The 24059-nt window shown below is 37.3% G+C and overlaps 1 protein-coding gene and 1 long non-coding RNA gene across 4 annotated transcripts in view; one reads left to right on the top strand and one right to left on the bottom strand.

Moving 5' to 3' along the window:
* LOC108445660 overlaps positions 1-24059 on the top strand; it is a 120817-nt gene that overhangs the window by 5156 nt on the left and 91602 nt on the right. Inside the window, exon 1 of one of the 2 annotated variants that reach the window (XR_001860610.1) lies at positions 13886-23178. The exons of the other annotated variant lie outside the window; for it this stretch is intronic. This is a non-coding gene — a long non-coding RNA (uncharacterized LOC108445660). Of the gene's footprint in view, positions 1-13885; positions 23179-24059 lie in introns of those variants that run through there. 2 annotated transcript variants of the gene reach the window in all.
* Positions 1-24059, bottom strand: part of SLC1A3 (solute carrier family 1 member 3) — a 61822-nt gene that overhangs the window by 12077 nt on the left and 25686 nt on the right. Inside the window, exons 1-4 of one of the 2 annotated variants that reach the window (XM_017730229.1) lie at positions 20414-20418; positions 6960-6964; positions 4551-4755; positions 3104-3146 (exon numbers count right to left, since the gene is read on the bottom strand). In XM_017730229.1, the coding sequence (XP_017585718.1) occupies positions 3104-3146; positions 4551-4720 (213 nt within the window). In that variant the 5' untranslated portion in view covers positions 4721-4755; positions 6960-6964; positions 20414-20418. Of the gene's footprint in view, positions 1-3103; positions 3147-4550; positions 4756-6959; positions 6965-20413; positions 20419-24059 lie in introns of those variants that run through there. The other variant, XM_008630607.2, reaches the window with a different exon arrangement.

Here is a 24059-nt window from a genome sequence, read left to right as displayed (position 1 = left end):
CTGGGGGTGAATGCAGGGGCATTGAGAAAATTTTGAACAAAGTAATCTAATTTTAGGTATATGTGGAGTATCTAGTTGCAGTCAATATATTCAGATTCTCTCGTTACTCATAAAAGTCACGAAAACCTCAAATGATCTGTGCATAGTGAAGGTCATATGGAAATATAACCACAAGTCATATGGAAATCACCAGCACCAGAAGACATGTTATTTAGATTAATAATCTGCTGTTTAAGAACCAGCCTGAGAAGGCTGAGGTACTCAATGAGTTCTTTGTCTTGGTCTTCATTGTCTGGCAGTCAGGCTTTCCATCTCTCAAGTCCCTGAATGTTCAGGTGGAATTTGGAGGAGCAAAGTCCCTCCTGCTGTAAGCAAAGGCTTGGAATCACCTGATGAAACTGAATGGAGGTCTATTGGACATGACAAATGCATCCCAGGGTCCTGAGGGAAGCAAACCACTCTCCATCATACTTGAAAATTCTTGTCAGTCAAGTGTCAAGATGAAAAAATCTACTGGGAAATAAAATGTGCAAAGAAGGAGGATGAGGAGGAGTAAAAGAAAGGGGAGGCAGCTTTGCCTCACAGTCTAGTTGGAAAGAAACACTAAACGGAATCCAAAGGACTAATCTGAAAGGAGAACAGTAGGAAATATAGGAAGATATTTCCTGGATAGGTCCTAAGGTTCCAGTCTCCCTTCTGGACTCTTCATCTCCCAGCAGCAATCCTGTAAAAGCTTTCCCAACTCCTCCTAACAGCACTCCTGCTTTGGTTATGCTCCTCACGCAGTTTCATTTCTTTTCACACCTTCCAGTGAGTTCCAGTATAAACTAGGAAAGAAACCTGCCTAAAGATGCTGTGAGACAGAATGTGCACATCTGATCTATCCAAAGATGTGATTTAAATGTTCAGTGCATATTCCAGTGATTATTTTCAGGTGTGTAAAGCTGTGGGTCAGTATTACACTGTTGAGTGTGGACAGCTACGGGTAGTTTTGTGTGTTTTGTGTTTGGGCCATCAAACACAGTGTTACAGAAACAGATTTGTGCCAGATGGATCATTCTTGTTCATAAATCTTCTGAGAAATGCATGACCGAATGGATGGAACTTTCTTTTTGAAAAGAAAGTTACGGGGTCGGATATAAAAAATCATCTGGATACCTATTAATATTACACATACTTGCAAGTTCAGATCTTAATTTAATGAATCTACTACCACAAAATAACTTTTAGATAAAAATCTAGGGTTTGGTACCAAGTTGAAAAAGTAATAGTATGACAAATTTAAAATCCTGGTACTTCACTAATCCTGGTACTTTTCAGTTGCTGCTGAAAGTCAGTAAAAGCTTTCACTAAATATGTCCTGGATTTTTGAATTGTTTTCTAGAAACCCCTTAAGAAGTAAAGCACATGAGAAATACAATATATTTAATGTTAACAGAATCTACAGGACATCTTTAATTAAGAACATGGGTTTAGAACTGCTAGTCACTGAGCCAAGTTTCCTGTTGCTATGGAATACTTTATCAAAAGAATTTTTTAATCTGTATTGGAAAACTGCTGAAGTGTTCCTATAACTCCTAAATGAAGATGCTTTCAGGAATTCAACTTTTAAGTAACGTAGGGTTAAAAACTACTAATTTCCAGTTCAAATTCAGGAATAGTGATTTCATCTTCTTTTTGTATGTTTTTATCTTATTTACCTCCATACAAACTATGTTTCAGAAACCTTTGTGGTTTTTCTAATTTGTTTGCTTTATGTACTTTTCATTTTTGTTTATTATGAAGTCTTTACTTTTTCCTTTAAGGCATTTATATACTTCTATATAACTGAGATCAAATGAATGGCTTGTTATCTGCTTAAATAATTTCCCAAATCTTTTTGAAACTGCAATCTGGAAGGCACTTTGATTGCTCTCAAGACCTCTAGATAATAACTTCCAAATTTGAGAGATTTATGAAGAATACTTGCTGCTACGTCTATAACTTTATGCCCTAATTATTTCACTACTTTGAGATAAAGATCATATCATTCCTGTACTTTATTACATTAAATTCTTTGAATCTATTTCTAGTTTAGATATAGAGGTTTTCATTTCTGTACTGCTCTTCTGCATCAGTGTACTGAGTTCATCAACATCCTTGCTGAAGACAGAGGCATGGCATTTGTTAGTCTTGGACCTGGGTCTAGTTTGCTTTTTTAATTTTAATCTAGAAATCTTTAATGCAGAAAGTCACTCCTTTTTATTGGTTTCTGTTTATATAACTAGAGAGAATGTTACAATTTCTTTTCAATTCTTCTGCAAGATGTAACTCAGCTGGCTTTGGTAAGTTTATACTTTATGCTCTTCTTGACCTTCACATTTCAGCTTTTTTTATTGCTACAGCAGTAGCTGGTAAGTAATATCAGTTCAAGATTGTCTGTGAGGTCAGCGTGAAGCAATTAGATTATGGAAACATACATTCTAGGTTTCACTGAATCTATAATGTCTTCCTTTAAAAAAAAAGAATGTAACTAGTTATTGTTATTTTCTCTGTAGGACAGCTGAGGTTAAGACCAAGTTAACAATAGAGGCTTTTGAGAAGCAATATAAAAACGTACTCCTATGGACTTCTACCACAGGTGACAGGAAGTTCTTAATTTGCCTTTTTTTTGATAATGTCCACAAATTTTTTTCTTCTCTTTCGAACCTTTTTGTCACATGACATTCTTGAAATTCTTCCAGTCTTTGCACAGATGGTGAATATCTCAGTATCTCCCAGTTTAACATAACACTGTTTTAGAAAGGCAAATCCTGAGTTCATTTTAATGAACCTTGCTGTCAACATCTGAATTTGACATTTTGAAAAAAATAATTTTTTGACTTGCCAAGCCTGGTTTTCTTCACTTCTCATAGTAAATATTGTTGTCTCAATATGATTGAAAACAGAGCATAGATTTGGTTAGTTTAGTTCAGGAGTTTTTGAGACAGCTGGCAGCATATATAAGTTATGTTTCTGCTGTAAGTGGTATTAACAAGAATGTGATATTCCTAAGGCAAATGTGGTTACATTTAATTTCTTACCTCTTCATGTTTTATTTGGAAACAAAAAAAAATATTTTTACCTGTTTAAAGCAAGCTTCCACCAGATTTGGAGGGAACATATTTCTGTGAAAGAGAAAGAAAGTAACATGAGAAGCAATAATAAGCTAATAATTCCTTTAGTAAGGACACAGCTAATAAAAGAATTGACCAGCTAATTTTTGAAGGAATCCTAAGACAAATATGTGATAACATATACAGTGAGTAGACCGTTGCACATAGCATTGGCCTGGTTAGCTTTACTGGGATGAAAATTAGGATTGGATGGTTCCTGGCAATTGGAATCTCTGTATTTGTATTGTATCGCAAGTCCGGTTATGGAGCAGTACATTAACTAAATTACTAAATGTACAAAGCTCTATGGGACAAGACTCACTTTTAATTTTGTACTTATTAATGCTTTATGAATCCAGATTAATAAATAATTTAATAATACTTAATGTATTTTGAGTTCTCAAATAGTTTTTGCTCTTATGTAGCCTAGTACTTCATGATATTTATCACTTGATTATTATTTATCACTTGATTTGTTGTGACTAAACCCCAAATCTTTCTGATGTTTGAATATTCTATAATAATAATAATACATACATACACGTGTGTGTACATTTGTTGCAGATGGGGGTTTGTTTCTTTGTTTTCTTTGATTTGTGCATTTCTGAGGGATTTAGAAGCAGCCTAATTGAATAAATCTTGAGGAATCTGAGCACAGACCTCTTAATGGAGGTTACTGTAGTCCCCCTTCCTGGCAGCATGATCCTTGGAGGCCTTTCTCTGTGTCTCTGGATTCTCCAAATGGGTTAGCGGAACAAAAAACTTTGGTGGTTTTACCTGTGGAAAAGCTCCTGAGTTCAAAACCTCAGCTTCCCTACTCCCTAGAATACTTCTGTGGCATACTATCTCTATAGAAGAGTTATTGCAGAGTCTCTGAGCAAGGAGAAAACAAGGTTTTCTGTGCCCTCTATTTCAAGCATGTTACTTGCCTGTTCCTGGAAGTTATTTCCCATTCATATAATTGAATAAATTGAGTAGATGCACCCAGATTGGTGGCTACAAATCAAAATTAAAACGAGTAACTAAATCAGGGGTTCAAGTGAAGTGAGAAAACTGTTGCAAGTTAGAAGAAAAGTGGAGGAATTTGGTAGTAAGGTCTGTGCTTTGGAAGAAGGAAAAAAGACCCATGCAGATAGCAAAACAGAGGTCTTTCTTTTGTGCATGAAAGAAAGAAAGAATCGGTCTTTCTTTCAGTATTAAAAGCAGTTTCTTCCCCTGCAACAGCTTGATTTGGAAATAAATCCATGTATCCTTTTGTAGCATTGTAAGGGTTAGAGATATTGATATCACACAGTTGAAAGAAATTTGGCAACTTTATGCAGTCACTGTTTAAAATTCTCTACTTTTTTTCTCTGTGAATCTAAATATTACCATCATAGCTATTGGTACAGAAAATGTGCAATATCATAGCCATACCTGATTAAATCAAGAAAGGCATCTGCTGCTGTCACTTGCACAATTTTGCCTTCTCTGTGCATGTTTTCCTTTGTACCTTTCCCGGGGTGGATGATGACCACAATGATTATGCCAATCAGTACAGCAATGATAGTAGTGCTCATGTAGTAGACTACTGCTCGGACTCCCATCTTCCCTGAGGCTTTACTATCCAGGGCAGCAATTCCTAGTAAATTTAAGCACAACAACATGCAACTGATATAGTTGTGAGTAAAGGGTATGACCTAAGCATAATGAAAATAGTTCTGTGGGAAGAGTTTTGATGACCAGGACACTTAAAGCTACTCAAGGCAAGATGTCCCTCTTTTGCAGCTCATTCTGTCACTGTCTTCCCACTCCACCCCTAGTTACATAATTTTCTATAACAAGAGTTACAGCTTTCTGTGCTTTCTTAACACTTCATTAAATGCAAAGATCATTGGTCTGATGCAGTGTGGCACTCCCTATATATTCCAGTGAGACAATTCATGCTTTCTGATTAGTGTAGTTACAACAGTCTGAAAAATGTGCTGCACATAATTTGTAAGATAGAAAATAGAGTACTCTTGAGTGATGTTGATGATTGCTACAATTAATATATATGAACAGTTTTCTTTAATCCCCAATGGGCTACCTCAGTTTACCTCTGTCCCAAGCCACGGGACTTTAAAACAGATTAAATGCTGCTAACCTGTTTCGGAAAATCCTTACCATAAAGGTATGAATAAACCTTTATTGCCTCCCATAAACTTGCAGGACTTGCAACATTAATCCTAATTCTTGGCTCTGTTTGGATCTACTGTGAATATTAGGGTGCTCCCTATGGCATCTTCTATAGTATTTTTTTCATGAGATTGCACTGATGAATAGCTGCAATATGTTTTTTAAAAGGGAATGTCAGAAATGGAAATGCTCTTTCTCTTTCCAGCAGTCGCAGCTACGTCTTGCTAGTTCTTCTCCTCAAAATGTCCCACTGTTCCTTCTCCTCAATATTTGCCCATACTCCATCTGGAGGCCTGTGCCATCTGTCTCAAACCAGGGCTCAGGCTTCTTGTTGCAATCAAGCTTTCAAAGTGCTAAATGAAAAAAGGAGTTTTGAAAGGATCTTTTAGCTTTATTATTTCCTCCTATATGGAATTGCCTAACCCATACTTCCATGGACTGCCTACACATTTATATAGATGCCGCCTTTGAACATATAAAAAAATTTGACCACCTTCTGTTCTGGCTGTCTGTCTCAGAGGAGAAAGCATTTAGAATAAGGCAAGAGGACTGCAGGAATATAAATAATATGGAAATATAAAATTTGAATCATTGCCTGGCAAAACTAAATGTTCTTCAAATCATTGTAGATAGAACATCCTTCTGTCTGTCTTCTAAAGGAGGAGATACATTCTATTGGAGCTACAGTGAAAGTACTCTAGTCCCTGATGCAGCAGAGATCAAGGATGTGTCCCAGGCTCTAATCAAATCTTCAAAGTATTACACCAATCACATGCTTCATACTTACCCTTTCAGTTCACCTTTCTTCATTTTCTGCCCTTTTGGCAGAAATCATTAGAGCCAGTAAGATTCATACACACAAAAGGAATTCCATCACTAGATTCACACACTAAATTTCTTGGCTTATGTGTGCCATTGTAGTGGAAGGAAAAATGTTATTGGTACAGCAAGAAACTGAACATGGAAATCCAACATTTGAAGCATTTGATCCTTCATGTCTCTACTCAGATTTTCCACCTGCAAAACTGTATTATAATTTTCATGGTAAGTTTACATTTATGTTCTGAAATTCTGTGAGGAAGATGGTAAACACTAGCAAGTAACAAAGAGCTTTCTTAACTTTACAAATGGGAAGTCCTGTAGCCCTCTTACTCATGAATGGAAGATTGGTTATTTTTTTGGAGTCCACAAGTAAGGTAAATATAAAATAATGCAAATATGGTTAGCCAAGGCAAGAAATAATGTTAATAATTTTTTGAGAATTTCAGATCTGCTATTGAATTGTACAGCATTTATCTCAGACAGCATTTATTACAAATTTTATTTTTAAAGTATGAATAAGAAACTTAAAACATAACTTAGAAAGTGAAAAATGAATGTTCACATATTAGTCAGTCAATTTAATTTTTGTATGTGTTAATTGGGGTTTTTTAAATGTTCTTTTTCTTTCTCAAGTAACAACAAAGGTCTATCTATTTTTTCATTTTGCATAAGACCATTTTTATACTTTTTTTACAACATGAGCAAACCTATACAGTTTGGTAGGAATGTTTGGAAATGCAGAGATTTTGAATCAGTTGGTTCCCAGCATTCTGCCCTTTACAGATAATAGATTCAACACCAGATGCTAAGCACTGTCAGTCTTAGAGGATTTCCCGCCATACCTGCCTGTGCTTTAACCAAACCTGACAGTTTATTTGTACTTCACCCTTGAGTCTCCTATACTCCAGAAATCACTAAGAGTCAGTGTAGGGCATACCTTACCAGTAAAGATTGCTGTTTTGAAGGATTAGATTTTGTGATCCTGTTTTTTTCTTGGACTGATTCTGGGACTGAGTGGTGAACCATGTGAAAGTGGTATGTCAGGGAAGCAAGAGTCATGCTCTTGTCTTTGTAAGCTGCTTTCCAGCCTGGTCTCCTGGTGTGTACTCTGGCTGGGACTACATGGCTCCTTATTTTAGGTCACTCAGTCTCCTTCCTGCTCTTGGTATCATATAAATTATTTCTCAGCTTTAACACAGGGACAGCAATTCCTTTCTTCTTGAGCTGTAGCTGCTCATGGCACATATAGCAGAAAGCATTCAAAGCAGAAGGATGACAGGCCTAAGTATGAACAAAAGCTGTATGAGGAGGAAGCAAGTGCTCACCTCTGAGAGCCCTTACTGGGGACTTTCTGGGTCGTCTCCCCTCCCACTGCAATTATTGGGAACTCAGAGAACTGCAAAAGTTTCCAGCATACCAGCAACAACAGTTGCCTAAAATAATATTTTAAATCTGTTTTTAAAGAATGAGAAAATGAAAGGGGCTGTTTTCTTTGCATTTTAAGATGTTGACAAGATTTCTTAGAACTGAATGGGACTCTGGAAAGGTCTCCAAAGCTTTCATGTGTCACAAAGCATTGTATCCTCAGTGTGTCTTTTCACAGTCAGCCAGCAAAACCCCCATTGTCCTGCAGGAGATGTATGTGCCCCTTTCATCCTGCTCGCTGCTCTCTCCTCCACACCCTCCTGGCTCCAGCACCTCTGACTCCTCTCTTCCTCTCCCTCCCCTTCCCCAGGGGGCCTGGGAAACTTTGCTGTGCCACCAGTCCCCACGCACAGGGATGCCTTGAAGTTGTCAAGGTGATCTGGAGCAGAGCCCCCGTAATTTCTCCTAGCGTGTGCACTCACACAACATGAATGGGAATGATTTTTTAAGTATTGATGGGGAAGGAGGGAGGCCGGGGAGAAGGAAGGGAAGAAAAGACAGAAAGGGGTAGGCCTAAATCTGTAAAACTGCAAGCAAACCCAAGCCTTCAGCCCTGTCTTCTTCCTTCACCTACCCCTTCCCTCTCTTGAGAAATACCACTGTGTATAAAATAAAGACATGACAAGGAGTTCTCCAGAGTGTCACAAAGCAAAATGCTACGTTGTTCTTTAACAAAGATGTTAAGAGAAGAAATGAAAATATTTTAAAATATAGGAAAGGCAAGGAGAAGGTAAATATATAATTACAAGAGGAGAAAGAGAGAGAAAAGATAAAGAGAAAAGGAGAAAAAAAGTCTAGTTAGGATGACTTTAAAAATTCTGAGTTGCTAATCTGGTAGCCCCGATTGCTCACCTGACTTGATTACTGTTCAGTAAATTGGCATGAGCTATTGATTCTATGAATCTTCATGAAATAGCTACTATATTGTGACTAATTTTGTGTCAATTACATTGTACTTATGATTTTATATTACACAGAATTCTAAAATTTACCAAATCTAGACTTGTTGCTGTTTTTAATTTTCTAGATCTTGAAAGCATGCTGCACATAATCCATGTGTAATCTTGGACTATACTAGGGCACACTAATGTGGAGGGGTGGTACTACACTCCTGGAAGATCAAACGTAAAATAAACTGAGCATGTTTTCTTTAGATAATGCTTAAGTAAATAGCAGCTTTGAATCTGCTTGTTCAAGAATAAGTCCCAAGGAATTGTTTTAAAAGCTGAAATGTAAAACCTATGCAAAAAGTCCTACAGCTTCAGAACACTTTCTCCCTTTAATTAGCACAACTGAAGAAAATGATTTTTTCAGAACACTCCAATGTTCTCAGTGAGCTATTTCAGTCTGAGATTTGAGTTTATGCCTGATTTTCCTATTACACTAGTTAAGAGTTTATACCTGAAGGTTTGGGTTTTTTTGAAAGAAGGAATATACATATTACACAATCAGATGCACAATGCATTTTTCCCACAACAGTAGCTGGTCAGCAGCTGGTATGACTGTAGCCCTATTTCTGCGTGTAAACTCCTAGTCAGCAAAGCTTACATTGGCTTATATTTGGCCCCAGCATTAATCACTAACTAACAAATGAGAGCCCATAAATATCAATTTTAAAATAGAATATATTTTCTTACACTCCAGAGTAAAGAGCAACCCTCTGAGGAAAAATAGTCATTATATAGTGTTGATTCTAGTACTTTTGGTGATTTTATCTTTCCTCAGAGCAAGCAAGACTGTCACTGGGAGTAGAGGGTGTGCAAGTGAGCATATGCATTTATGCATGACTGTAATTTCAGTTTGAAAACTGTTAAAGTGCTCAGCTACTGCTTATCATATTGAAAGTCCCTGCTTCTGAGTATTTTTCTGCCCTTTAAGAACCTTTGAAAAAACTATGTATTTGCTTTCCTACACTAAAATTCTTGTGGTTTTAAGCTTTTTCCCCTGATGTTTTAAAATTTTTGTTTCTTTAAAATCCCTTTTGATGTATAATGATGACCATTTAAAATAAAGAACAGTTCAGCTGCGGCTTAAGTGACCATCTAGGCCAATTTGACTTCAGGGCTGACCAAAAATTAAAGTTATTAAAGGCGTTGACCTCTTTGACACTGACAGGTTGGGGTTATTGGCCACCTCTCTGGGAAGGCAGTTCCAGTGTGCTACCTCCACCTCTGGAAAGAAATGTTTCTTAAGATCCAGTCTGAATCTTTCCTGATATAGTTTGAACCATTCCCACTGGTTCTGTAACTTGATCCAGGGAGGAGAGATCAGCATCACCCTCTCCCCATCCTGTCCTCAGGAAGCTGCAGAGAGCAGTGAGGTCACCCCTCAGCCTCCGTTTCTCCAAACTGGACAAGCCCAAAGTCCTCAGCTGCTCCTCACAGAATAGTGGTAATTCTGCTCAGTAGAGGAGAGACTCTGTGCTCAGAGCCCTGGTGCAGGCTCTTGACTGAGGTTCCCATCTGTGGGCACAGGACCGAACACCTCCAGGTCGGGATTCTGCCGAGATGCAGCAATATGTTGATAAAAATGCATAAAATAATCCAGCAGTTCTGACTATGTAGAACAAACTGTCCATTCTGGTCCTTATACATATTGACTTACTGAAACAAAAAAAAGAGGATTTCTATGACCGCGATTAATTCTTTCCTTATTCAGCATGTTACAGCTGAATTAATGGCACTTCCTTGTCAGTGGAGAGATTTTTATATAAATTCCCTGTGGATGTTTTATACTTAGTCTTTAAATACAAAACATTAGGAACGGAACATCTTTTTATTCCTAATTATTTTCCTGTTTACTTTTTACGGTCTCTTCATTAGGAAATTGCAGTTGCTTGTTAAGGACTCCTATGGTGGAACAGCAATAATGGCAACTGTTGACTCAGGAGTGTTGCCCTAATTTTGTTTCTTTAAGGTTGTCTTTCACTCTCCTAATGAAGCAGTCTCAAATGGGCTACTCCCACCCCCTACATCCACTAAGCGCTGTGTGATGAGTAAACTCACAGTGTGAGACCATGAGAACAATCCCTTTTGTGTATGTTGATGAGGATTTGTGAACATGAATAACACTGTGCAAGGTCACAGTAAAATATGCTGACAGAAAATTTGTAAGGAAAAGCAAGTTAGGTAAAGACAGTGGAGGTATTGCCCAAGTTTAATTAACATGATTAAGCTCTAAAGCTTTATTCTAATTGCAGCTGAACATGTTCTCTGGGTTGCTGAGCATTCCCAGAAAACAGAAGTTAAATTTAGGCTTTGACAATTGAGCCTTTCACAAGATCAGGTACAAATTTTATCCAAATTCTAGATTATGATTTTTATTAACAGTAACAGTAAAATAACGTTTTCAAAGAACTGTAAGTATTGGTGAAGTTAATTAATGCTGTATCAATACAGATAATGACTTCCTGGAGCCACATAAATTGCATGTCTGAAATATAGCCCTGTATGCCTTTTTACATGAACTGATGAGACAAGTTTCTCCCAAATCTCAATTTAACTTATCTTTGCTTAAATATGAATGTTTAGAAAATGAAATTAGATATTATATTATTTTTCTCCAGTTCTGTTAAGATATCTGGGCAAATATCTCAGAGGAAAATTAGCAGTTGTATTTGAACCAAAATTATGTGACCGTGATTAAGCCAAGCTGACTAATGAAACCCACGGCTGAGATATAGTAATGCAATTCAAAGAGCCAATTAAATGTCTAAGAGTGGCTCCTAAATGACTACCCTTGCCCCACAGTTTTTTAATCCTGCCCCATCCTTGCCACCAGAAAACTACCAACTTTGGGTCTTGTAGGGTTAGTTGTTTCTGACAGTTTGTCATTTTGAATCATCCCAGAATTGTGTCATGTGAACCCCAGAATTTTACACGAGAAGCAGAAGGAAAGAATGTTTAGGGCAGAAAACTAGCAAACACCTGCTGGTTTAGCTACAGTTTAGTCCTTAGAAGGAGAATTTTTGTGAAACCATGGCACAATAACACCTGAACATCGAGTGATGTAAATGGAAGGGGCCCAAATAATCTCTTGTGGCTTTACAGTGATTTTTACCTTTCAGTTAACCATGAATAGTGAAAGACCATTCTGTTGTGGTTCATCACTGATAGTGCTCTTTCAGTAGAATAGCTTACTTTATGAAACTTATTCTTTGGTGTCAGTGCATTTTAATTGTTATAAAAAATATGACAGTGATCCATGCTGGAAAGTATTTTCTGGGACATCAAGTTTAGCCTTCTGATACAGCAGGGAAATATAGTCTAAAGTATTGGTTAAAAATTTACTAAGCTTGAGGTTTAAACCGACAGCAATTTTTATCCTAACAATTTCCATGTTTGGGTATTCCGCTGCCTTGCTCTCATCTTAGTTTGCTTGTTTCAGTGCACAAATAATTTGATTGGTTAATGGCTCAATGTCCAGATGAGATCAGTGATGAGTGAGGTCCCTCAGGAATCTGTGGGGGGATCAGCACTGTTTGATATCTTCATCAATGATGCAGACAGTGGGATTGAGTGTACCCTCAGCAGGTTTGCAGATGACACCAAGGAGAGAGGTGTTTGACCTGCCTGAGGGACTGGATGCCATCCAGAGGGACCTGGACAACCTCAAGGAGTGGGTCCATGGGAGCACCATGAGGTTTAATAAGACCAAGTGCTGGTGCTGCACCTGGGTCAGGGCAACCCCTGATATCAGCACAGGCTGGGCATGAACAGAACAAGAGCAGCCCTGCCCAGAAGGACTTGGGGGTGCTGTGGGTGAGAGGCTGGACATGAGCCAGCAAAAGAAGCATAACCAGCAGGTCAAGAGAGGTGATTTTCCCCCTCCACTCTGCTCTCATGAAACCCACCTGTGGGGGGGTTGGAGCACTGCATCCACCTGTTGCGTCCTCAGCACAAGAAAGACGTGGCGCTGTTAGACCAGGTCCAGAGGCCACAAAGGTATTGGAGGGATGGACCACCTCCTGTTTGAGGACAAGCTGAGAGAGTTGGGGTTGTTCAGTCTGGAGAGCAGAAGGCTGTGGGGAGACCATTTAGCACCTTCTAGAACATGAAGAAGGCCTGTAAGAAAGATGGGGACTAACTTTTTAGTAGAGTCTGTTGTTACAGGACAAGTGGTAATAGTTTTAAAGAGATTGAGACTGAACATAAAGAATAACTTTTTTAAAATGAGGGAGTTGAAACACTCTCAGCCAGAGAGTTGGTGGCTCTCCTGTCTGTGGAAACTGTCAAGGTCAGGCTGGAGAGGGCTCTGAGCACCCTGATCTAGCTGAAGCAGTCCCAGCTGATTGCAAGGTGTTGGACTAGATGACTTTAAAGGTCCATTCCAACGCAAAATGTTCTGTGTTTCTTCCCTTTAAATTCTTCTCTCTGTCAGTATGAGTCACTGAGGGCAAGGAAGAATTTCATAAACCACCCCACACTCTGCTTGTTGTTGCTAAAATATTTATAAACACCTCCTGGTAAAATGAAGTAAGTCAATATGGTACACTTGGTGCATCTACTGAATGTCAGTGATGCTTACATTACTACATGAAAACTCCTGCAGGATTACGCTCTTCTGTTCTGAAAAGTAGAGTTGGCTTGCAATGTAACAGGATACATTTGAAGAGCCAGTAGGAAAGTACATTTCCTGAAACACATCTGCCTCAGAAGGACCCTGCTGTGGGGCTGTTGAGATACTCATTTAACTCTTCGCATTATTCTGTCTTTTCCTCACAGTATTGGAATGTGACAAACAATATGCTTTTTGAAGGGAAACTAGGGAGTAATTTATCTTCTTTATGTGTGTTAAGCAGAGCAGGAGGGAGATGCAAGCAGGGATTCACAGCAAGCCATGGAGCAGTGATTAGTAACAGCTGACAGTCTCAAACCAAGACTCTCTTTCTTTGGTTACCTCATTGTAATAACAGAGTACAAAGAACCGACTGTCTTCAAGCCAAGAATCAGAGACCCAGGAACACAGAAATTTTTTTTTTTGGTAACAAAACACTACTGCTACCTGCACAGCGGAATTCTAAAAAGACATCCTTTTATGTCCAGACACTTGGACTAAGCTTTCCTGGAAATGGGATTCTTATGTTGAGCATAAAGCTGATTATTTTCTTTATATGGAGGGAAAGAAATAACTATATTTGTTTATGAAAAGGCATAATGTAGTGTGGTAAATTATTTCAGTTCAATCAGGGAACAAGTTTATTTTGGTAGCTGATAAGCCAAAGCACATTAAATTAGTTTAAATCCTAAAGTGCATGTTGTTGCAAGACTGAAATAAATATGCTAGTAGTTGTAAGACTTTTATCCTATTCCCAGAGGATGAAATAATAGTCTTCATTTATTCTATGTTGCCAAAAATACTTTCATGCTTTAAGCATGAAATGCACTGCATCCTATCAAGATACAAGCGATACAGTTACATTTACCTTCTGGATGGTGTTGAGCACACTACTCAGTGGTCCATAAAAATCCATAATGCAATTTCTCAAAACACATGTGCAAACTTTCAATTTGGTAAAATGCTGGTCTGAGTTTTGGCAGGCTGTGCCTGGAGTTCTTCACAGACATGTTTTTGTATGTGCAGCACTTATTAAACAACATTCCACAAATGTACGGTGCTTCTGTTATCTGGCTGGCTCTATACAGTGCGGCAAAGCTGTAAACTATTTACTATACTAAATCACTTGGGATGCACATTAGTTGCTACTGAAAAAATAATGGGAGATTAGAGGTGTCCATAAGGGAACAGTAGCTAGTAGTGCAGTCTAGTGCAAAAAATAATCTTCTTTTACCTCTTGAATATGTAACAAGTGCCTGAAGAGACACTTATATGAATTAATTTTATAGAGTTCATGCAGCAACCATCGTTTGGAAGGAAGCTTTGCTCAGTTGGATTCGTGACTTGATACATACTTGAACCAATAGTAGTGTGTGACTAATGGATCTGGCAACAACCTGGCCTTTGGATTTCTGCTTGGATTTTTAATTCTAGCACAATTTTTAAAACCTTAAGATCATTCCTTGTTAATTCAGCAATGCTAAGAAAATTTGGAAACAGAGTAACATTGCCTTCAGGTATGTATAGTGAGACTTCCTTTTTTGGGTAATCTGAAGTTGCACTAGTAACTGTTCACTCACTGAAGAACCCTCCATGTTTTCTGTTGTTGCAGTAGCTACTATCTATTCTTGCACCAGTTTATTAATAATCACAATAGCTCTGCTTTGTTGTTGTTGGTTTTTTTTAATAAATCTTGTCAGCAATACAACACTGATTCGTGCATCTGTGTCCAACTTAAAAGTTCTAAGTGTTCCTTTTGCTTTCAATCTGGCAGTTCATTCATCCGCTGCTGTTTTACTCACTGATCTTCCATGAGCTGCTCATGGAGCTAGTGCTTTCCTTTTGTCTGTGTTGCACACACTCTGCTGGTGTTTACATGTCCTCATAATCCTTTTAGTTTATTACATTCCTCCCCATGTGCCATGCTTTTTTTCAGTTTGTTCTATTTTGCAGCACTATGTATGATTACATGTGCTGTTCTTGATGGATTCACACTTCGTTTGCTGACTTTTCTCCTTTCACACTTCAAGTATAATTTTAACTTCCACCAAGTTGAGGTGCTATCTGCATCATAGCAACATAAATCTCTTTGAGTGAAACTCCATTGTGCCACTGCTATTTTGCTCTCCATAGCAATAAGTTATCTGAGTTACCTCTCTATGACAGGGATCTTGGTATAACATCTTCTCAATCTGGGGAGGTTTGTCCTGAAAGACATTATGCCCAAGTGTGTACTGACATTCATGCAGGACCTCATATAGTGATGCCTCAGTTCCCCTGAGAGTTCAGGCACAAATAAGATGCACCACTACACAATATCTATCCGTGTCAAAAGGAAATACACAGAGCTCTTTCATGCATCTAAGTCATTATTTGAACTAGAAACTGCAGAGCAATAACTAATCAGACAATACAGACTACGTTTTGGATTCTTATTTTTAAAGAATCACAAGAACTTGCATTTGGTAAATCATCCACATAAAGTTTTTTATCAAAAACTGAATCCTGTGTTGATAAAGAATCTAGAAACAATCTGAGACTTCCTTTATCACATATAACCAAGTCTATTTAAAGAGAATGGGATCTGATGCAGAAATTATTTGAAAAAAATTGTATAGACATTATTAAATTTATGAACTAATAGCATTTTAAAACCCCACTTATAATCCATTAGCTAATACATTAAATAATAAACGAGAATATCTTAATGCATAACATGATAACATTTTCCCTTTTTCTAATAGGAGTAAATCAGAACTTAATTACACTCAAAATTCCCCCCAAGAATTTAACGAGTAACAATCAAATCAAGTTTAAGAAAAAAATAGTTTCTATTTGTGAATTTAAGGTCCTCTGGTAATATGCTATACGAATACTAAGGAGTCATTACTTTAGCTGCAGTTAGTCTATTGTGTTTTAAATTGTCATTATAATTTGGTGGGGCTTTTTCACGATTCAGTAATGATGTTAAGGCTCTTCTGAGAACTCATTAAGAAAGTGTGGAATTGGAGTTTCATGTGAACAGGCTTTTGTTTTCTTTCTTTTCTCTCTTTTGTTTCAATGACCTCTTGAACTTTGGGCCACTGATTCAGTTACAGCCTTGCAACATCAAAGATGTACCTTTTTTTTCTTTGTATTTCTTCACCTTACAGACTTGTAGGAAGCAAAGGAAAGAAGTTAATACTTTCTCTGGAATGCCTGACAGTAGCAATCAGTACTTTTTAATAATATTATTAAACTTTTTTCAGGATGCTGCAGTGCTAAGTACAGCTGAAGCAGAGGGTTTGGCTTCCACAATTCAAGCGCTATACAGTTGCCATCTGGGCATTATCTGGTTGTTGGCAAGATTCAGAATATGAATTTCTGTGAGAGGTCAGAGGTATCAAAGAAAATTAATAGCTGATTTCAAACTAAACAGGTGAAAGAGAAAAGAGAGTTTTTAAAAATTACTCTTATTACTGGACTGTGATGTTCTGTAGAACAGAAAACTAGCCTATTTTTTTTTAACAAACTAGTTATCATCCTATCTTGAATTTGAAAGATTTATTTTCTTAATGGATGATGGTCCTTTGCACAGGTTCATTAGCCATGAGACAGATGTTAGCCAGACTTAGTAAGCATATGTTCTCTAACTTGGTTTTCAGACTTTGGGGAATTAGGACATACTGAAATTTTAAAATCTGGACAAAGCTAGTTTTCAGTGCAAGAATGTATTCATTAATGAAATAGCCATTCATTAGATGAACTCTTGACCAAAACCTACTTTCTCCCTAGCTCTGAAAAGAAACTACATTCACTGGAGAAACTCAGATATTATCTAAGTATTCAGAAATAAGTTAGAAGTGGGTGGGAAACAACAGAATAAAGTATTTAGCTTTTCATGTGAGTAAAGAGAAAATTCTAGTACTGAGAGAGCTGTTTATGAAGGAAAGAAACAGAATTATTTTTTTAACTGTGGTGCAGATAGTATATTTCTAGTGCTATGCTGTACTTATTTTTTTCTTATCTACCACCAGTAAGGAGCTACTTGTATCATTGTCTGAGAATGAAGAAACACATTTACCTGAAAAAGAGTTAATCCTGTTTAAGTATACAATTATAACAAACCAAAGTCTGATTCTGAAAATGTGATGAACTGAGGCATCTAAATAAATATTTGTGCTAATGTACTTAGTCCAAAAACCTCTTCACAACTTGTGTGCACTTGAAGCCCTTCAATCTCTTCAGTGAAGTAAAGATGAATATTGCTGGAAGATTAGTACCAGATCTGATCAATCAGGAACCAGAAGTCATGTTCTCCAAATACTGGAATATGGTAAACCCCAAAATTTTTTCAAACAAATGCTCTTTGTTGAGTGACTCTTGAGTTTTCTGAATATAGTTAGGATCTATTTGTGAGATTCTTTTTACAACCAGGAGGTCTGGAGTTTAGTTTTCTTTGATTTTTGACTTCCAGAGATGATGTTTCTTTAAGAACAGCATTAAGATCTGAAAGCTTCTGTTGGCACAAATGTTAAATTTTCTTTATTTGCATGTTAATCCCTCAGTATTAGAACTGAATTGCTATTCAGCTGTGAGACACTGTAAAGGACTATCTTTTCTTTTCTGCATGATAGTTCTTTTTCCTTTTTTTTTTTCTTTTTTTTGCACAAGTCTCTGTATTCCAATAGTTTTTACTTGTCTTTGTAGATTGTCATTAGTATATCTTCTTTTGATAGACTCCTGCAGAGAAAAAGGTCTTTTCAAGATACTGTTGATAGAAGGAATACACAGAACTTCTGTATCTGGTGACCCAATGAACCAAAATTTATGAGCTTGCTGTTCCAGGTGATTTTCTTGCTAGTTTGCAATGTATGACTGTGCCCACACTACCTGGAGCTGAAAGTTTGGGAAGTACCAAACTGCTTTTTTTTACTAAGTGTGCAAACCTCTGAGGAATCAGTGTTTGTACTGCTTGGACATATCCCTCTTTCCTTTGGAAGTGCAATGTGTGTTTGTCCAAGATCAAAAACACTAAAAATGCAAGCTCTGTTGACCTGAGAAACAGACAGACAACTCAAGAAAGGACTACCTTGAGGACAGGTAAAGACCTGTAAAATTTCTTTTTCTCCATTTCTGAAATCCAGATGGCACTTGCTGCCTTGCAGAGAGTAATAGATTGGAGTTTAGGTAAATTTATGTAGCTTTGCTGCAGTGTGTATCAGTGGCATCATTCAGTCAAATCAAGTCAGATCTCTCTGGGAAGAGAGAGAATCAAAGGAAAAAGGCCTTGTGACATGGAGAAATGTGCCATCAGGGAGGGCCAAGTGAGTTACCTGATGCAGTGCATAAAAGTGGCAGAGTCTGCCCAGACTTAGTCCAAACTGCTGCTTTCTGGCATAAGCCACCATCACAAAACCCCACTCATTTCTGGGACTGGTGTTATGTCACAAGAGTTTTTCATCAAACTTCAGCAGTGTAACAGCTGAACCCTAGACTCACCTGTGAGATGAAAAAAAGATCTGACTGTGTGAGTCTGAAAATGTTTACACCAAGATACTTTCCACCCAATTAAAAAAGACTGTCAATTCTGTGAGGAGATTCTAGGCTGCGGCAAATATTTTGCCATGTTCGTGACTGTCTCAGGCATTCATTCGGAGACAACATGGCAACAAAGAAATAAGGAAAAGATATTCTACCCTGTGCTGCCATGTCTCTGTGAAAGGTTAACAACTATAAAAATGAACTTTGAACTAGAAAGCAATCCTATCGATAAGGTCAGCTCTTATATATTTGCAATGATTATCTTTTGAGAAATTCTCCACACCATATACAACAGTATCATTTATATTTTGTTGCGTTCATTCCTTAAGATCTGGGTATAGAATATATTCAGGAACAACCTGTAAGTAAAGAAAAAAATAATGCACTACCAGGAGTGTCTGGATGAAAAGAATTCTAGCAGATGCAGGAACTGCTTTGTGACTCTCTGACATATAACTCAAATCCCAGATATTGCTAGTCCTTAGTTATATCTGTAGTCTCAACAAATTTTTAGAAATTTTTGTTCTGAATATTTCCGTTTTCTCCTTCTTATTCTCCACCATTGAGAGCTGTGACATGTGGCTGGAATATTAGGATGAACAATTGTCTGGGAAGCTTTCTTCCTCTTCCAGACAATCCAACATCTTACTGGAATCCAGACCCAAGGCTTGAGTCATGTAGGTCCTGTAGTCCACAGCGACTCTCCTCATTTTCCATTGCTCAGAATTCAGGTGGAATTTCCACCAATGCTGTCAAGACACTGGCTTTCAGCACCTCTGCCTCCAGTAATGATGATAATGATGGATCTGCCTTACAGAAGTTTATAATCCAGATACATGTCTGAAGGAGAGTAGGTAGGAGATACAGCAATTAGCTTTGAGAATTAAGTGGAAATAATATGTTATAGGTCAACAACTATCCATCATCAAAAAACAGAAAAAAAATTCAGAGCGAAAACAAGGTTAGAGACGATAGTATCACAGAACCTTGTTTCTGAAAGTGACAACCTTCTGCGTGTTCTACAATGACCTGTGTAGCTGATGCAGTTATTCAGAAAGTACTTCGTACTTTGTCACATTTCACAGTGCTGAAGAAACAATGATACATGTTAATTCTTCTGCTGTGCAAGTACTTCCAGTAATGTTCCTGGTGTTCCCAAAATCCAGCCTGAGGAACTTTCTTCATTAGATTCTTCCAGTTTTCACAAACAGTTACAGCAAAGGCAGACTGACAAGGAAGAAAATAAGATAGAATTGTGCTGTATTTGCATGTCGGAAATGAGGATGCAGATCATGGTGTTCAAGGAAGAGCTAGGGGGGTGAAAGGAGTAGGAAAGTGTAAGCTGATAAAGCTGGAAAGGAACCTTTGTGTACCTAACTATGTGGAACTCTTCACAATCTTCTGGCTGTTTTTTGTCACATTTTGATAGTGGCTCTTACACTGTTGCTATTTGTAAATTTCCCTAGAGTGGGACAATTAAGAGCTGTTGATATTGTTGTGCTTATTTCTTTCCCTCTTCCTTGACCTATGTCTTGCTTTAGCTCTTTTATTTTGAAGTCTAATTTCATGCCAATGGAGTGAGTTAATGTCTGTTGAAAAGTGAGATGATTCTTAAATCCTGGAATGGTTTTTCCCTTGGTTTTGAACTGGTTCTTGAAGAGCTGTGTGTCAGAAAGAAAGCTGAAACTGTAGACAGTAGTCAATGCCTCAGAGTAATTTGTCAGTGAAATCTTAGCAAGTGAAAACAGAGAGATCCCGTCAATCTGATATGAAATTCTAAAGAAAGCGAAACCAACACAAAACTGGGAAATAAATTAATCCGATGATCTGCCAACTCGTTTGTCTTCACATTTATCTGACAATAGGTTCTTCTGAAAGACTGTGAGGAACATAAAAAGATAGAGTTAATTGCCCTTGTTTGCCCTCCCTGCAACTAGGGAGCAGTGGGATCTAGGGCCTTGCTAAATTGCTAGTTCCACAAATTTAATAGCCAGTGATTACTGTATCTGTGAAGCCTCTAACTTTAGTTTCAAACTATAAACTTCTGGCTTGTGGTGCTATACAACATGATTGAATTTTGTCTTGTGTGAAGAAGTACTTCCTTTTCTTTGATATAAATGCATGCTCTTGTTATTTCAATGGACACGCTATTTTTCCTATATTATGAAAAATATTTAGGATATATAAATATAAGTAGTTACTCCATCTTACCCTCTACAAAGGATTCATGATTTCTGTGGACTTTTGCAGCAACTTCTGTGGTTGTATCTTTATTAAGCCAAAAAATGAAGTCTGCTTAATTCCTCCTTGTGTTTTACTAGAACTTACTTCCAGTAATAAGCTCTGTCACCCTCTCTGGACTGTTCACAGTGAGTCTGAGAACTCTTGCCTGTACTAGTGCCCATCCGAGAACTTGTGATTAGGTGTGCTATAGGTGTAGCCTGTTCCCCTTTCCCAGGTGTACTACTTTGCACTTGGCACCATCCTAGTTCACCTGTCATGTTATCACAGACTCATTCATTATTGAAGACATACAATGTCTTCATTTTACAGTTTCAATCTGCAATATCCTGAACAAAATGCTTGTCCTAATTCTCAAAATGCTGAGAGTTGGTTTTGCGTTTTGGGCATTTTACTGTACAAAATGTAAAACCAAGTCTTTTCCATTTTCAAACTAATCTAGCTGGTTTTACATTTTGTAGTATTTTTGAGTTTTTTCATTTTCAGGTCTGCTGTTTTTCTGTAACCAACACATATTTGTATTAAACTCAAAAAAGTGTTTTGAGTTTTCCTTAATATATTTTCAGTCCTTCTGCCCTCCACTAAAATGTTAAGAAGGAGACTGTGGTTTTACAATGGTCCACCAGTGCTCAGGCAAGATGCTTTAATTCTTATGTGTTCGTTCAACAGTTTTTGATTTTTGTTTTGTCAGGAAGCAAAGTATTGATGTTATGCATTTGAACTAAGACATAAAAGCAAAACTAAATCTTTGTGGGTGGGAGGTTGCTCCCTATTGTCAATTCAGCTGGAATCGCATGCAGAATGCAAACTGAATAAAAGTATAACAACCTGTTACTCAATACTTTGGGCAGCAGCTGGAGTTATACTTGCAATGAAGTTTAAATCAGCCTTCAGTTAAGGACCACTAGCAAAATTGAATTATTTTAGAGGAGTTTTCTAGTTTCACTATCTTTAGTTATTGCAGACTTTGTTCTTGAACACCCCTGCTGCTTGTGCACTGCTGCTCACAGAGCCTAAGACTTCAAAAACCACACTGCTGTGTATTTTCTGCTTTTGGATGCTCTTTGTCTTCTTAAGTTTTCTTTTTTATGGTATAATCAAATGTTATCTTATACAGACTGTCATTTTATGCAGGAATTTAATCTCTGCTGCTATTGCATTTTAATTCTTAGTCAGATCTGACTAAGAATTCACTTAGAATTGTTCTCTTATGCTCTTGTGAAGATAGATTTCTGTGTATCCCCTATTGCCAAATTGCTTCAGAAATGGTTCAGAAATAATGAGTTATAATTTAATTTTATGAACCTTTCTGAAGTCCTTGCTTTTAGTATTGGCACAGATTAAGATACATAGCAGTTTTTGAGGAAGAGGTTCCACCCAAAGATATATTTTTTGTACAAATACTCATGACATTTCATTATGATTTTCTAACATCCATGCCTTGCAAAATGCTGGGTATAGTTTGTTTCCTAACTGATTGTCAGCATGCTCAGAATCTGCACATCATTTCTTCTGTGTTTTGACATGAAAGTTGATGTTTCTAGGTGCTGAATGCTTCCTAAACTACCTGGTTTCCTTCTTCTTTTTTTTTTTTAATGTAGCTGCCTGCTATTTAAACTCAGTTTTTTAACTTTGAAAATATTTGTCCAAAATATTTCAGAAATGCGTGGCATAATTACGAAACATATATTGCCCACATTCCCTTAAAGGCTGTGGAATATAACAGTATAAAAAGGTTCCAATTTCTTCACCTTTGAGTGCCTATACAAATAATTATTTTTGAAAGTTATATGCCAGACCTTTTTTTTACACAGAAATACAGGTACTGAAGGGAAGGTCTTTATAATAGTTATGTTACTGTTTTGTGTTTGTATATTTTTAGCTGCCGTTGGCCTGAATCTACCATAAAGATTCTAGTCTGAGATGAATTGTTTCTGAACATGGATCAATATTTGTAATGTTTCTTCAATTGGCCAAACCCAACAGGTTATTCTGTTTACAAGATAACTGGATCCCTACTAACTTAGCAATTTATATGCCCACATTTTAAGAGGGTCTCTATTTTGGACACACACAAATATAGCATGAGTTTTCCTTTATTTGGGTGAAAAAGTAGGTGGATGTTCAAATTAAATAACTGTGTCATCCAGTTATGTAAATTGCATATGCAAATACCTACATGAATGCATGAACTCATGTGTGCATGAAATGTACAAGTGCATAAAATTAAAGCTGCTGTGCGATTCAGCTTTTACAATGTCGACATGCTTATAAAGCTTTGGGTGGGAGAAGGGAGAGGGAAGAGTTGCCTAAAAAGAAGGTAAGTTACTTTTAAAATAATATTTTATTTATTAAAAGAAAGTCATAAATGAAAAAATAATACACTCCTGGGATGTCCATGGATTGGTTACTCATAGAGGCTTAATACTACTCATAGAGGCTTAATCTACAGGATTCCTCTGCAGAGAGATCCTAATACAAGCACATAGACAGCTCAAATGCACTGACAATCTAGGAAGTGCTTTGTTCAGAGAGAATTTGTTAATTCTTTCCCCTATAACTGGAGTCAGCTGAGATCAGTGTAAAACTTTTTATTGACTTGGTGACTATTTATTATTCTGACTTCTAAAATTCTTTCTTTAGACCTTGCCAAAATCAGAATTTTGGGAAAATAGAAAATATGCCAATTTTTAGAATTTGGAAAATGGATTCATTGCTCTGGTTCAGCTAAACTGACCAAACAACTGCTTAACTGCTTGGATTTTGTGTATGAACTGTATGAACTGAATCAGGAACACTGTGTTTCTTAAACTTTTCTTAAACATAGCAGCGTAAGACTGACTTTTATTAATGCTTTCACCTTCCAGCTTAACTGTAAGTAGTAAGAGGTTTCAGAGGCACTGGTTATCTGTCTGTTCTGGCAGAATGGATTAAAGGGAATTACTGCTAGGTCTCTCCTTTTCTTTTTTTCCTGAGATAACGATAACTGGCTCCACAGGTCTGTTCTGCCTGAATGAGAGACTTTCCATCTGTTGAAATTACCATAAATATTGTAGCTGATAGGAGACAGCACCTGGGACCTTGTAGTAGGTGACAGCCTTTTTTCCACAGTACACTTCTCAGCCAGTAGACAGGAGAACACAGGAGCTACTTAGAAGCTTCAAGCACTACTGATTCACAAACCTAGACACATGTTGGTTT

This window comes from Corvus brachyrhynchos, unplaced genomic scaffold (assembly GCF_000691975.1).
Source record: "Corvus brachyrhynchos isolate BGI_N302 unplaced genomic scaffold, ASM69197v1 scaffold42, whole genome shotgun sequence".
Classification (NCBI taxonomy): Eukaryota; Metazoa; Chordata; class Aves; order Passeriformes; family Corvidae; genus Corvus; species Corvus brachyrhynchos.
The sequence above is the reverse complement of the archived record's forward strand: the minus strand, read 5'-3'. Positions and strand labels throughout refer to the sequence as shown.